This window comes from Dromaius novaehollandiae, chromosome 5 (assembly GCF_036370855.1).
Source record: "Dromaius novaehollandiae isolate bDroNov1 chromosome 5, bDroNov1.hap1, whole genome shotgun sequence".
Taxonomy (NCBI): Eukaryota; Metazoa; Chordata; class Aves; order Casuariiformes; family Dromaiidae; genus Dromaius; species Dromaius novaehollandiae.
This window is the reverse complement of record NC_088102.1, coordinates 41,235,230-41,249,706: the sequence shown is the minus strand read 5'-3', so window position 1 is coordinate 41,249,706 and position 14,477 is coordinate 41,235,230. Positions and strand designations below refer to the sequence as shown.

Genomic DNA, 14,477 nt, shown 5'->3' with positions numbered 1-14,477 from the left:
ACGGCCAGTGAAAAATCACAGCTGAAGCCCTCATCAGTTTTCAGAGTCATGCCACCAAACAAACAAATCCCAAAGGAAAAAAATTAGCAGTTATGACTTTCTCCCTGATGAACATAAGGAACTATCACTATTATCATATTACATTATACTCACAATTAATATGGCTACAAAGCACGCTAAAGTTGTATTCCAGTCCCCACTTGCTGTTGCAGAGGCTTTGCCAACCAAGACGCTGTAGAAAATGAAGTCTCCTAAACCTAGTTTTACTCCTCCTGCAGAAATGAATATATGGCAGCATTAAGCATCAGAGAGTCTACTACTATTATATACCAGTCATTGTGAGAGAACAAGACAGATTTAGATTTTAAGTATCAAAACAACTTGCTAAAATAAATATTTTATTTTGTACTTTTAAAAGCAGTACCACTCTTGATTCAAGTGATAAACACTTGTGAAACAAGGTAGCCTAGGAACATTACACCACTCAACTCTTTCATCCTGTAATTAGAATTTTTCTATACTCCTGTTCTATTACAGATGCCAATTCAATGCATCCAACCTCAGAAAATTCTATTATATTTGTTAGGGATTTTTTTCTACTTTTGCTTGTTATGTCACAGTAGAATATGGAAGTATGATTTCTATAAGCTGGCCAATGGGGAAGAGGAAACAAATGAGTCACTCATAGATTTGCTGCTTTTAGTTTATTTACCAATGTAAAAACCTATATCCATCAAAATACTCCACTGTCCTCCCAAGTTTCCTACAGAATTCTGATTATGGTAGTTCTAAAAAGCACTTTTGTGCAATTAAACATACCACAGAACCAAGAACATATTTAGTCCAAGATGTGAGATCTAGTAAAACTCATGAGTTAGTGTTATATTTTTAATAGTAATTAGCAACAACTTTGTGAGCAGAATATTCAATTATTTCTGTAAAAAAACTAATGAAGATTTCCTGAATGTCGGTTGAGTTTCTGAGCTTTTAAGAGACATTAAGTCAGACAAGTCATACATCAGGTCAACAAGCTATTTTCATTCGGCCTGCCATTCATTTTGTCACCTGATCACTATCCAGCCCAAAATGCACTCTTCAGAGTTCTATGAGGAACTCAGAGCATCAAAGCAGAGGTTTATGCCTGGTTGGTCATTATTAAAAATGCAGCCCTACTCTCCTTTTACTCCTGAACCAGTGGCTGTCTTTCCTATGCAAAGAACAAAGATATTTAGAGCTTGCCCCTGAAGCTAATGGGATAAGCAGCAACACTGCAGAGGGGCCTGCAGTTATAATGCTCTAGTAGAGGTGAGTGTTGTCTGATGTCCCTACCACCTCCCAGGAGCGTGAAGAAGGGGAGGCGCGAGAGACTAAGATGACAACCTTAAAACACTTCTCAGGTAAAAGGAGTGCAAGGGGTAAGACGAGTCATATGATGTATTTTGCAGTAAGCTGGAAAACAAGCTCTTCCTATCAAACTTTACTCCGTTGTCGCAGAAGCTCTTTAGAGTTTGACTCGCCTGCTTTAAGTTTGAATTGTTTGTACCATGCTACTCTCCCTCAGCACTCAGATGCACCTTCTAAATGCTTATTTAAATTTACAGTTATTACAGGTATATACCCTCCAAAGCCAATGGTTGAATTCTACAGCTATCCACATTGCTCTCGGATAGTGGATTGTTACAGGAGGGGAAAAGTTCCAACAACAATTGAAGCCCACAGGATAGTATATTTCCATGCTATTAGATTTCCTGGTGAGAAAGTTCACAACAGCAACTAAGCACTGGATTATTTAGTTTTAGAATATTAATTTACCTAGCTATTACTGAAAATCAAGCTTTGTGCTATTAGCAACGTCTAATTTCAATTACAAAGTTCTACACCTTGCTGGAACTAAATGTAGTCCCTACCTCAGTTTTAAAAAGTCAGAATAGCAGAAGGAGGTTTTTAAGCTAAGAATATCAGTTACAGCTGAATCTCCACAGTCAAATGCTAAAAACTTGAAGGACAGATTTCAGCATGAGCCTTAGAAATGCATTTAACACAGAAAACATTTCACTTATCAAGTGACTTTCAAAAAATACATAAATGCTCAGTGCACCCCTATTTCTGTCTGAGGAACATAAAACTGATTATTCGCAGCAATACAGAATAATACTTATGCTGATAATGATACTTGTGTGAGCCAGTAGATGCACAAGTGAATATTTTGAATATCTGTTCCGGGACAGTGCATTCAAGAAAAGGTAGCAAGCATTAAAACACCCTTTAAATGCTGAAACAAAACTTGGATGATTCCAGACAACTGAACTCTCAAAATTTCTAATAAGTTAATGCTGGCTGACAAGTCTGACTAGATAACTTCACAACTATCCTTATTATTTGTTGTAGAAACATACAGTGAAGAGACCTAACTTAGGATTTTTTGTTTTTCCTTTTATTGGATACTTTAGAAGGGGGTAAGAAAAGAAGCAAGCCGAAAGCTTAGACTCAGTGGATGTTAAAACAAAAATCCAGCAATAAGAAAAAAGTATAATGTTTACTAGCCTAGCCAGACAAGATTCTTGGTTAACCAGTTAGCTAACTAAAATAGCCCAATCCCTAAGAATTTTGCATATCAATGTTATTTTTCTAAGCTCTAGAAAAGAAACTGGATTTGCAACTCACTCTGAATTTGGAATTTTGGGAATAAATTCCAAAATTTAAATGTTCTTAAACTAGAAGCCTTTATTCTTTTAAACAGAGGAGTACCTGGGAATCAGAAGAAGCAGTTGCACCTGCTAAACATGGCAGCATCACATGGGAAGAGTAGCCTGTTAGACAGGCAGAACCTAATTTATTTAGAGCTTTGTAAATCTAATACCAGCTTAAACTCCAACGGGAAATCAGGAGTCTGTTAAAGCAGATACCTGAACACTGATATCATGTGCTCTCCAAAGATATTGCCCTTACGCAGGATGCTGGAGAAAAATAAGCAAGCCCATAGCACTCTCCATTCATTTCAGTCTCCAATTAGGTTTTAAACACTGTTTCGTGCAGAGTGGTTTGCAGTAGTTTAATCTTGAGGAGAAAAAGTTAACAACTACACTTACAGGGCCTAAAAGCCAAAAGAGGCAATGCACAGCAGGACACTGTGAAAACAAAAGAAGCTAATGCAACTGTATAGTGGTCTAAAAGCAACTTGGCAGTTTGCGCTATTAAAGTTGTGAGTCTATATGTCCAATGAAAGAACAATTTGGCCAATATTACTCACTACTGGAGCAAAACCAAGAGTTACCTAAAAGCAGCTCCATCTATTTCTATAAAGCATGGAATTACTGATCCTGGGCAAGAACAGCTCTTCAGCTTGCTTTTGCTCACACCATACCTTATTGGTGCAATCAGAATGACTAAGATTGAGATTAACTAGCTTCACATTTACTCAGTCTTTCAGACTGAGTACTCCATACTCACGTTCTTCAGGGTCTTCACTAGTTTGAGAGTTACTGGGTAGAGCCTGAACAGCAGCACGTGATTCAGGTGTTGATTCAATGGGTCCTATTCTACTGTCCCTTTGTTGCTGCCATTCCCGACTAAAGCCACCATCATCTGCTTCAGCATCTTCATTCTGAGCCTGGTTTGCTAGAGCTCAAAGGATAAAAGCAATTTAAAATCCACTTCAAAAATGTGTCTTTCAACATCTAATAATCTCTCCATATACAAAATCATACATGAATAAAAACAAAAGGGTATTCTGTATTATTTATCAACCTATACCGTTAGCACACACCATTAAAAAGATTCTCACTTACGATTTTAATACTTTTTTTTAAAACACTCATAGGAATCAGCATGTACTCTGCAGTTACTGCACCTAGATGTTGTACTCAAATTCCAGTATTCTGCAGTACTTTCCACAACAGAGTGGAAGTTCTGTGGCAGCCTAACTTCAAAACCAGAGTTTAGGGAACTAACTCACATTTAATACTACATTAGCTTCTCTAGTTACAAAAGTATGGGAATTAGCTTAGACCTCCCAGATAAGCACTATTACTGTCTATTTTTATAATACAAAGCAAAGATGAAAATTTGATGGCATAATTTTCCAATAAAATAGAAAAATTTACTGAAAGTTACATATTAGAGCACCCAGCCTAGCCATGGGAAAATTCAGAAGTTTTGCTCTACTTAGGTATACATGAGAACAAACAAACCCCATGTTTTTAACACTAGCTGTATAGCCAAAAGGGCTAGAAACATTTCTGTTTAATACAAATATGAACATGAGTTAGCATTATAATACACTATCCCAATTTGACACCCAATTGAGCTCAGTAAATAGTTGTCTATTGATAGTCATCTCACCAGCAACATCCTGAATTCCAGCAAAATGAATGCAGGTACATTAACTGCACAATAAGTGAACAATTTTTACAGTCTATACATATTCATCATTCCTAATAAAGCTGCTGCTCTTTCACCAATCTAGAGCAATGTACTTAAAAAGAGAAAAAAACCCACACATCTCCAAAAACATGTCTTCCAATAAAATGACAACTATAAGAGCTTGTCAAAGAAAAATTCACCTTGTTTATCATAAGTGGAGTTTTTGGAAGCTTTCCGCTGGGCTTCTGGATCTTCCTCAGCCATGTTCACTAGCCATACCATTGTGGCTATTAAAAACAAACAGTATAGTTAATGATATCTCCAGACATATGCAATTCCGAGCCAGTGTTGGCATCGATCCACTATTTTTCCATATTTTAGTGTAACTATCTTCTGTTGCAGGCAGTTCTACTCTCATTAAAATACAGTAGTATCTGGAATGCTGCCAGTACTAGTTACAACATGCATCTACTGAATTTGGTGAATACAAGTTTTACTTACACTAGACATTGAAAAAAATGGCAGCAGCCGGGTTGTAGAGGCTTTAAAGGAGCTATTTCTAAGGCCTACTCCGAAAATCTGAATAGTTTCTTTACTTTTTTCCATTAATTGGTTCTTACACCTTTAAGTGAAAAGGACTATTAGAACTGGTACTGAGGTAACAACAGTTCAGAGACAGTATCTGCATCAAAAGTTTTTTTGTTCTGTTCAGCCCCCTTCCCTCCCCTCAAAGAACAGTCTAATCTCGAGGTAATTAAGTATTGCCACACTTAAACAGTGTATTTTAATTCAAGTTTGTGATTTCTCAGCATTAACATCTATTCCTACAGAACAGAAACAAAGATAGTTATGAATAATACCAGTAAAACACAGCAAGAATAACTGATACAGAAATTCCTCCCTTTTTCCATCATAATCTTGTCTTCTAAGCAACCAGTCTGGAGTCTACAGCACAATGTATTTCCTGCTTCTGAATACTGGTATATAGGTATGAATACCCTTCTTGACCACCAGTAGCATAATGACTTATAATTAGCCTGAAGTGAGGCTGATAGTTAGATGTGTTATCCACATGATTAAAACTAGTAACATGGAAACTAAATCAGTGTCCCAATAACTTTGATTAGCAGCAACAACATCAAACTATAAGCAGCATCAGATTAGAATTAGAATTATCTACTGACTGATACAGAGGACATAACAGCAATTTGCATTCAGTAGGTTATTTTTTAGCAACTGTTGGGGGAAAACAATAAAAAAAAAAAGGTGCACGTCTTGCAGAAAATCATGTTGCAAATGAATCTTTTCCTGGCAATTTTCCCCCATTCCTTTCAATAACACACAGATTATTTAAGCATTGAAAGCAGATAAATATTTTCTAAACAGAAGTACTCCTTTGGAACATGCTTGATGCACAGCCTAACAACATACAACTTTGGCTAAAATAAGTTTTGTTACCATTTTTCCTGTTCCTACTTAGTAAGAACAGAATGTGCTGATTTTTATCTTTAAAGATTTTAGCCAGAAGACATTTTATGTTTTCTGAGTCAACAGCAAAAGGATAATTGAGGCCCAAATGAACAGAGTGAGAGTTCCAGCTGTGAGAACACCACATCAAAATGGAGGAAAAATGAGAAAATCCCTTCACTTTAGCTGACTGTAAATTTAAAGTACTTAACAAAACATACTTACAGGAGTAAATAAGTGCTGGGAAGAGAGTTTCATTTCTCTCTTGAGCTGTTTCAACCAGCATACGAAGAGGACCTTTAGGACAGAGGACAGCAACCAAATCTGGAAGGAAGAACAAACAACTCTTGTATCACTGTAGACATACTTTAAGAAGGTTTTTACATGATACTGCTTGCAGAGATTGGTAAAAGGATAATCATGTTAAAATGCCACCTTGTGTATACACTTGTGAGAGCCACTGGCCGGACAGTCACAGGTTAGCATCCTACAGGAAGTTAAAATTTTTCCTCAGTCTGACTTTTGGACCAAATATCTAAGCATACGTACATCTTTGCAGGCTACTCACAGTATCTGAATTGGGGAATGGATCACTGTTACTCTTCATGCCCCCCTCCTTGTCTCTCTTTCCTCTTCTTTCTCACTTCCCAGTTGCGTACACACATAAGCACTACCAATACCAGACTATGCCCCTAGTCTTAGGTCTTGCACATCTGCAATGCATGGAAGACCAGCTAGATGAAGTTTATCATATAAAATCGATGATAAATTGATTTCTTTGGTCCCATTCATGTCCCCTAGGTGTGCTGACCTTTTTTCAAAGAGTTGATTTTTCTCCTACATAGTAAATAGTTTAATCGCTAACTCTGAAACATAGCACCCACACTATGGACATTTAGTTTGATACTCCGTTATATGTAGCATTAAAATGATTCCCCAGGAGCTTGCAACAGCTCAGCAAGCCCTCAGCACTTTTTTTCAGCCAGAATACACCTTTGCAGATCACAAAAAGGTGAACTAATATTCTTAAGGTCAAATAAAAAAAAAGACATCTTAACATGCAATTTCATTGCTCCATCATCTTCCACAAGGCCTATATTTAAAAAGTCTTTGGGGGAAAGAAATGTATTTTAGTTTCTAAGAATATATAGCTTTACAATGTGGGCTATATAAATCACTAAGAACACCCAAAATATCACTGCTGTGATTTTTTAAAAAAAATTTTCAAAGGTTTCCTCTGCAAAAATAAAGCCAGTTTACCAACTTCAAGAATGACAACTTTGAGACAGACAGTCATTTGCAGAATTTCATTACTTCAATTAGATGCACACTAATCAGAGGTGGCAGGTTAGGGAAGTCTCACACCAACAGCACCAACTAACAATTTTTAATACTCCTAATTGTAGAAATTATTTAATTATCACTGTAATATGTTTACAAACGTTAAAATATGATGTTCCTCACTAAAAATATTACACAATTACAAATGTATCTGTGTCTGTATTTCGACTTGCAAATTGAAAGCAAATAACTCTCAAAAAACTGCTTGGCTTGCTATCTGTTACCAAAACTTTTTCTTCACCCAAGTTCAATGCTAAAGCAAATTTTAAGACAATAGATAAGTAGGACTTACATAATTTTTATGGAGTATGTGTGACTGTCAATTTGTTCCCACTTAAAGAGGAAAAAAAAAGTGAACGTATATGTCAAGAGAAAAAATAGGTTTATAAACATCAGAGAAAAGCCATTTGCATAGATTTAAGAGGTGTTCAAAAAATATTCAATACATGAAAAAAAAGCTTTTTTCTTGCTTCCCTCTATTCTTGTGCATGGGAGAGCATATACAACTGGGTTAAACCAGTAAAAAAATAACTGAAAAGTGATCATTTACAACAGAAGGATGATTGTAAAAGTTACTCATATGGATCAAAGCACAATGTTGAGAAGAGCTGATCTAATCAGATCCTCCATTTGCTTTCCCACCTCAGCGTTGGTTTGTTAAGTTTGCGACTCCACAAACAACTGCTGCTTAAAATGGATTTAACCAGAGTTGTGACCTCAGCTGCTTCTCCCTGGACTGAAAAGCTGTATCCAGACAGAAAAATGTAACTTTTTTCATTTGAATATTAATCTTAGTGCTATACTTTGCAGTACTCCATTCTCTACACATCTTTAAATTCACACAAAACAAATCTGACACTGAATGGAGCAGCGTGCTCTTCAGGAGCTGTATGTTGCACAGAGTTGTCCTTCATTGAATGCTCCTTGTTTGAAGGAGCTGTAGAGCTAACTGCCATGGCACTGTCTTTAGCACATCTCCTTTTACCCCAGGAGACTATATTAGGCAAACAGTACACACACATCCCTCCCTCACAGATGGATGGAGGGCTTGAAGAAGGAATCCTTAACGTGGGGCCACTGACTTTGAAATGTACGTCCCCTTTATTCAAAACAACAAAGTTATGGTCTTGGAATATGATCTAAAGGGTAATTTGGGGGCAGTCACTGAACCAAGACAGAATGCTTGGAGTAATGGGATTTGTTTTGGTAATACAATGGGTGGAAATGGAGTGGGGCAGCCTTTTTAACGTGCCTTTTGATTCATGAGCACACATGAGGGACATTTTTGCTTCCCTCCAGAGAAACAGGATGCTGAAGGAGTACATTGGTCTACCAGAGCGAATCAAATCTTATTAACCTGCCATTCCTACAACAGGAAGAGTCTTCATCTTTACCATTATTAGTGGCTTTCAGAGTACACGTTCATTATGCTTACATGCTTCCAAATAAATTCACGTTATGACAATGTCTTCAAGGATACACTTTGCTGTAATGTTTTGATTATGTCTGAATATTTAAATCTTAACTTTATCTGGGAACTAAGTCAATCCTTGGGTCACAGAGTGATCTTAGCAAAAGTGTCCAGCGCCCTCTAAAGCTTTATGATAAAACTACATCTTGGGAGATTTTATCTCAGTTATCATTCTGAGAAAGCATAATATGCAATAATTCAAAAAGATTTTTTTTCAAATCAGGGAAACAGATCTCATGACTCTATCTTTCATGTGTAAAATGATTTTGAGCACTGAAAATTGCCCTGAGTTCTTCTTTGATTCTTCTTCAGTATCTTATTAGTCATGGATCAGGGTGATGCTTCTTTGTCCTAGAGACTAAGTGATTCACAGGCTAGGCAGATATATTACATGGGACTGTAGCAAGGTGTCAAACTCCTAAATTCTGAACAAACAATGGTTTCCAAGGATTCTTGATGAAATGGGAAGTACAAAAGCTCTCCATCTTCCTGGAGGAGACCAAGATGGTAACACAGGTCTCATCTCTTCCTTTCTTGAATTACTTCAATTCTAATCTTTCTTGCTCACCAAAGAATCCAGAAAGTCCAGGAAACATGAAGGAAGATGGCATTACACAGTGACACAAAGCCCTTAACTACAGAGGACTTATCTTGGTTTAGAATGTGACCTTATTTCTGAAGTCTGCAATCACCTTACCCACTACTTTGGGTCCTCCCCTACCACCACAACCACCCTTCTCCTCCCCACCCCCACCCTCTTTTTTGAGGTCTGGTTAGACAAATGGAAGAGAAGAACACAGGAAAAAAAAGAAACTCCCACCATAATTTCTAGTACTATGTCTTGTCCCAGACCTTACCATACACTGAAATGACAGCCAGGATAAGCCACGCAGTCCATTCAGGAAGGTACTTAATGAACACCAAGGCCATGAGAGCGCTTATCATAATAAGATATGCTTGCTGGAGCCGAAGTGGACCTTTCCAATGAATACAAATCATTCCCACAACACCAAAGTTCCAGATCATGAGTGCCAACGTGATGTAGTCCATGGCAACGTTGTATGTCTTAAAAACCTCACTAAAAAATAGGAAAAAAAATAAGGAGGACTGTATTTGCTTAAAACAATGGAAACAAAGTTACAGATGTGAGCTTCAGTTTTTTATTTTTGTTTTTTTTAATGACATCTTCATACTCAATGTAGGGCACAAGTGTAAAGTTATTTTCTAAATCTCCAGGTGACGCTTAATTAGAAACTGCTTTTCACAAAGGGCATATTTTTACCAGTGTTTTCTTCATATTGACTATTTCATCTTTCTGAAATACAAGTTTTCATTAACCTTCCATTTCCTTCTCAGGCAAATTGGAAATTGTCAGGAAAGGACATTACTACAAAAACGGTGGCTTGGATTTTGCTTATGATTTTTAAAAATCAGAAAAATATTAATTTGTGAGGTTACAATGGATCCTCAAAGACATACAAATAGATCTCTCCCTACTTATCCATCTCCTGTTAAATGGAAACATTTTGCTAACTCAAAGATAAGATACACACAGTGATTCTGTTTTATTCTTCATCACATGTACCGAAGTAAAAACCTTGCTTTTTGGATGAACCGTGTTACTCTGTCACATCAAAGATTATAAACGGATTAAGACATTCAATAGATAATAACCCCAAATAGATATATATTTTGCCACCAAGTCACAGGGGATTTCCACAGGCCCAGGAAAGAAATACTTGTGATGGCTGTTTGTAAATTCTCCTGCTATCAACTCATCGAGTCATCAAGAATCTTGCATGTTTTGCATGAGACTTTCCTCCAGGATACTTGTCTTCCCTGGTTGTTAGCTGGCCTTCGAGAGGTACAGTGTTAACAAGATGGCCCTTATTGCAATCACTTTTAGCTGATCTACAAGCTCCCTCCTCACTCACTGGACCTCTGCAAAAGGAAGCCAACACTGCTATGAGGCAGCAGGGACAGATGAAGGAAGGCAGAGGGTCTGGTAAGCCTTCCATCCCTTTGCTCACATATTCTTGCAGAGGAGTGCCAGCTCCAACATAAAGCCGAAGGAAGAGAGTCCACCTAGTCTGCACTACACTTGTGCAGCACACATTGCCTGGTTATTTACTAAGTCATTTAAAGGTCAGAGACAACACTGACCAAAACAGTCACCACAGATCACCACTGGCAAAAAATAGTAACTGAAGGAACCTCATTTCCACCTCACTAAAGCCCAAATTAAATTAACTTCTTCAAAGAGAAGTTTATCTGTCATCGAGTGGCATGCAAATATACTTGCTAAAATAATTTGATCTTACTGCACAACTCTAGTTACAAAACCTGGTCAGGTTACTCATTCTGGAGAATTCTGAGTATTACATACAACTCTTCTTGATGTCTGGTTAAGAGCGTGCTTCAGAATTTGAAAAGAAAAACACTGAATGTATGTTACAGAAGTTTATTTTGGAGACAAAGCACATTCTTTTCAGCTGAATATTTTCTGCTGCTCCACACCTTTGCATATACAAAAATGGCCTTTGCATATACAGCCCACCTCCAATGCCGTGACATAAACAACTGCCCTTGAGCCATGCAGTTATGAAAAATAAAGTTATCTGGACATGTGTTAACCATATAAGCTATCCGATGGAAGTTAGTTTACTTATTCTGGTGATGGGTATGTGAAGGGCAGTCGCTGTGCAATATCAGATACACTATAAACTCATAAACTGCTCTCTCTTGTGTATATATAAACTTTATAGATTTATATAAAACTAAAAAATTTATTTCATCAGCAATAGCTTACTATCATTCATGTTACGATTCAAAGGCCAATTCTAAAAAAATATTAAATACATGAAAAATGACATACTAATGCTTTAGTTCACTTACCCCAGGTAGATGAACGAGAAAAAGAAAAGCAGCAAAAGGGAAGAAATGATAAGCCAGCCATGGATCACCTGGAAAACAGATATCGATAAAAACATTTTTTAGATTTGATATTTTTAATTTAATATCCATGTAAAAAAATGCTTTTAAAGTTATTCTGCCTTTTGATTAAAGTGGGAAAATTATATTTACACTTCTTTGGTTGTTACTCTGATGCAATAATTCACAGCTAGTCATTTAACTATTGTGTCTCACTTTACTTATTTATAACCTATGAATTTTAAGTGTTTTGCGGTTTTTCAATAGAGGTGTGATAAAACACAAACTACTTTTAGTATAGTTCTAGTCCACTTTGATAATATTTGTATCATAACATAGCAGAAGTATCCAGTAGTAATACAGATTGAAAACATGGTTTATTTTTTGCTCAGTTGAAAAAACTGCTCTAATTCCAAATAATTACTAGAATAGAGCTATAGCATTAAGTACCAAAAACACAGAAAAACCTTCAGTGTTTATCAACTGGAATTCAGAATTAGCATTTCATTGATGAATGACTATAAAGCTATAATCATCCTTTATATTCTGTATGACAGCAGATATTTCTGCCCAACAATTTAACAAAAAAATGTTCAGGGTTGTACTCTGAGAGGGCATGCACTGATTGAAGCTTTGAAAAGACATGTGCTCAGACTTTCCACTGGAGAGAGAACCCTATTACTGTCTGAGATTAAAAAAGAAAGACTTGTAACCTCAGTAATATCTCTACTGAGAATGAAATAGATATGTCAAATGCACAGATATGGAAACGTATATAAAAAAAAGACTCAAGATTACAAGTAGATAAAACAATCAGATGTGGTAATTTTGAAATTCAAACTGCATTAAAAAAACTCTTTCAAAGAGAGAGGCTCAATGGAAAATTAATTGCTTGAAGTAGCTACATATATACACCAGATCAAAAGGATTCAGAAATTGTTTAGAAATTTGTTCTGTTTCTCTTCAAGTGAAGGATGTACGCTAGAATGTTTCTTAGGCTAGAATGTTACAGTTTTAAAAACATTCATTTTGCAGAGACTAATTTAAAAATAAAACCCATATGCACACAGACTAGAGGAACCACATGTACATGAGGCAACCTGGACTTCCAGCAAATTAAGAATTCTAGTTTGTGTTCTTTTAGAGTTGAATATTAGTTTTTGTAAGTGCTTTTAAAGTTCTCAGCAGTTTTTGAAACATTAATTCTCCTCCTCCAGACTATGTTTCATAACATGTTCCAACTTAATCTTCAATCCAATAAAATCTGTCATTTAACTTAATCTAACAGATTGACTTCTCCATATATGCTAGTGCATTCACAGAGAGACTTAAGAATTTCCCACTTGTTCTAAGCATGGTGCCCGTAAAGATGCTGCAGGAAAACCGTCAAAGTGATGCCAGTTTGACAGACTGAGACGGACAATCACAGGAAGTATGAAAAAACTCATACAAAAGCTGAAGACAAAGAGAATTTGACTTTCAAACAACTTGTGAGAGTACCTACACATCTAAATAGTGATCTGATAAAGCAATTTTATTTCTCCATAAAACATTTGAAAACTCTATGAAAACATTTTAAGAGAAAACAAAGAAAGCTATGTCATTTCTTTTAATAATAACATGACTTCTATTTGCAGTTCTTCTATTTGTAGCATAAGCTCTTAAACTATCTCGCCATCCAAGAAAATAGATTAGCATGTACAGCATTTGAACACTAATGCTCTGTTCCGGTAAAGGGTAAAATGCTAGCAGTGTCAAACACCAGGGCCACAGTCCAGCAAACGTTTACACGCACTTTGCATAACTGTTGTCAAAAATACTAATGGAGGTAACTGGTACAGTTGGCATCAGACACTTCACACACAGATGTTTGCTTATTCTTATCGTGCATCTCATTTGCTATACCATTTTCCAAATCACCAGCCTCTTTTCATACAAGTGATTTTCCCAACATATTTCACGTCAGTGTTGGCTATCATTTTCCTAACAGCCTATCATGACAGTGTATCACTTGTTGCCTTCTGATAAAAGAATTTGTATTCTTCATTTGAAAATGGCTTCAGCACTAATTGATTGCTAGTACACAGTCAGCTTTGCCTGTTGTAACTTGAATAGAAATGAAAGACTGTGGAATGTTGAGAATTAAAATGAGTTACAGTAGCCACACTTTGGTTAGGCAGACTGAATAAAAAAGAAGAACACAGGGAAGAAAAAAAATACTTGCAAAAGAAAAGCTAGACAAATAATAGAATCCCCTAGGAAGATGTTTCTGATTAGACTGAGGATCTAGACTCAGGACCACACTTAACTACTGCATAGAGGAGAAATGTAGAAAATCTTGAACAGGAGTAAAGTTAAAATAGCACTTCCTTGCTTCAAAGGAGTTTTCAGATGAAATCTTGTAAAGATAAGCAAGTTATTGCTACCAGCTGGAGGCCTAACGTTCTTTTCTTAGAAATTTCATACCCCATGATATAGACTCTACATAAAAAATTGTACAGAAAATAAAATTCAATGTGTAGGTAACTAGATTTTACAGCATTCTGGTGTAGCAGCACAGAAATACTCTGTCGGCGATTTTAAAAGTACAAAGTTTTTTTTAATTAGCATAAAATATAACTACAGGAAATTTCTGTTGTCTAATCATTTCAATTTTTTAGTACAAGAATTATTTTTAGAAGGGGAAGGTCCAGTGCTTTTTATGGTCAAAAGAGAAGTCAGAAATGCGAAAAGCTTATTAAAAACTAGCTGATGCCTTCAGCACCTGAGGAGAACTGAGTGGCAATCAAGTAACTTGGCTGAAGCACATCAACTGTCTGACTTCTTTAAAACAGTCAGAAGTAAAAGTTTAAAATGAAGGCTTAGTCAATTCAGATTTAACACCACACTATGGTAAGACAGAAGG

At 36.4% G+C, this 14,477-nt stretch overlaps 1 protein-coding gene across 5 annotated transcripts in view; it reads right to left on the bottom strand.

Annotated features, from left to right (window-relative positions):
* Nucleotides 1–14,477, bottom strand: part of PSEN1 (presenilin 1) — a 29,440-nt gene that overhangs the window by 4,438 nt on the left and 10,525 nt on the right. For 4 of the 5 annotated variants that reach the window (XM_026095711.2, XM_026095707.2, XM_064512550.1 and 1 more), the window contains 6 exons: nt 11,537–11,604; nt 9,499–9,719; nt 6,055–6,153; nt 4,563–4,649; nt 3,451–3,624; nt 154–272 (listed from right to left, as the gene is read on the bottom strand). In XM_026095711.2, coding sequence (XP_025951496.1) covers nt 154–272; nt 3,451–3,624; nt 4,563–4,649; nt 6,055–6,153; nt 9,499–9,719; nt 11,537–11,604 — 768 coding nt within the window. The remainder of the gene's footprint in view (nt 1–153; nt 273–3,450; nt 3,625–4,562; nt 4,650–6,054; nt 6,154–9,498; nt 9,720–11,536; nt 11,605–14,477) is intronic. The other variant, XM_064512551.1, reaches the window with a different exon arrangement.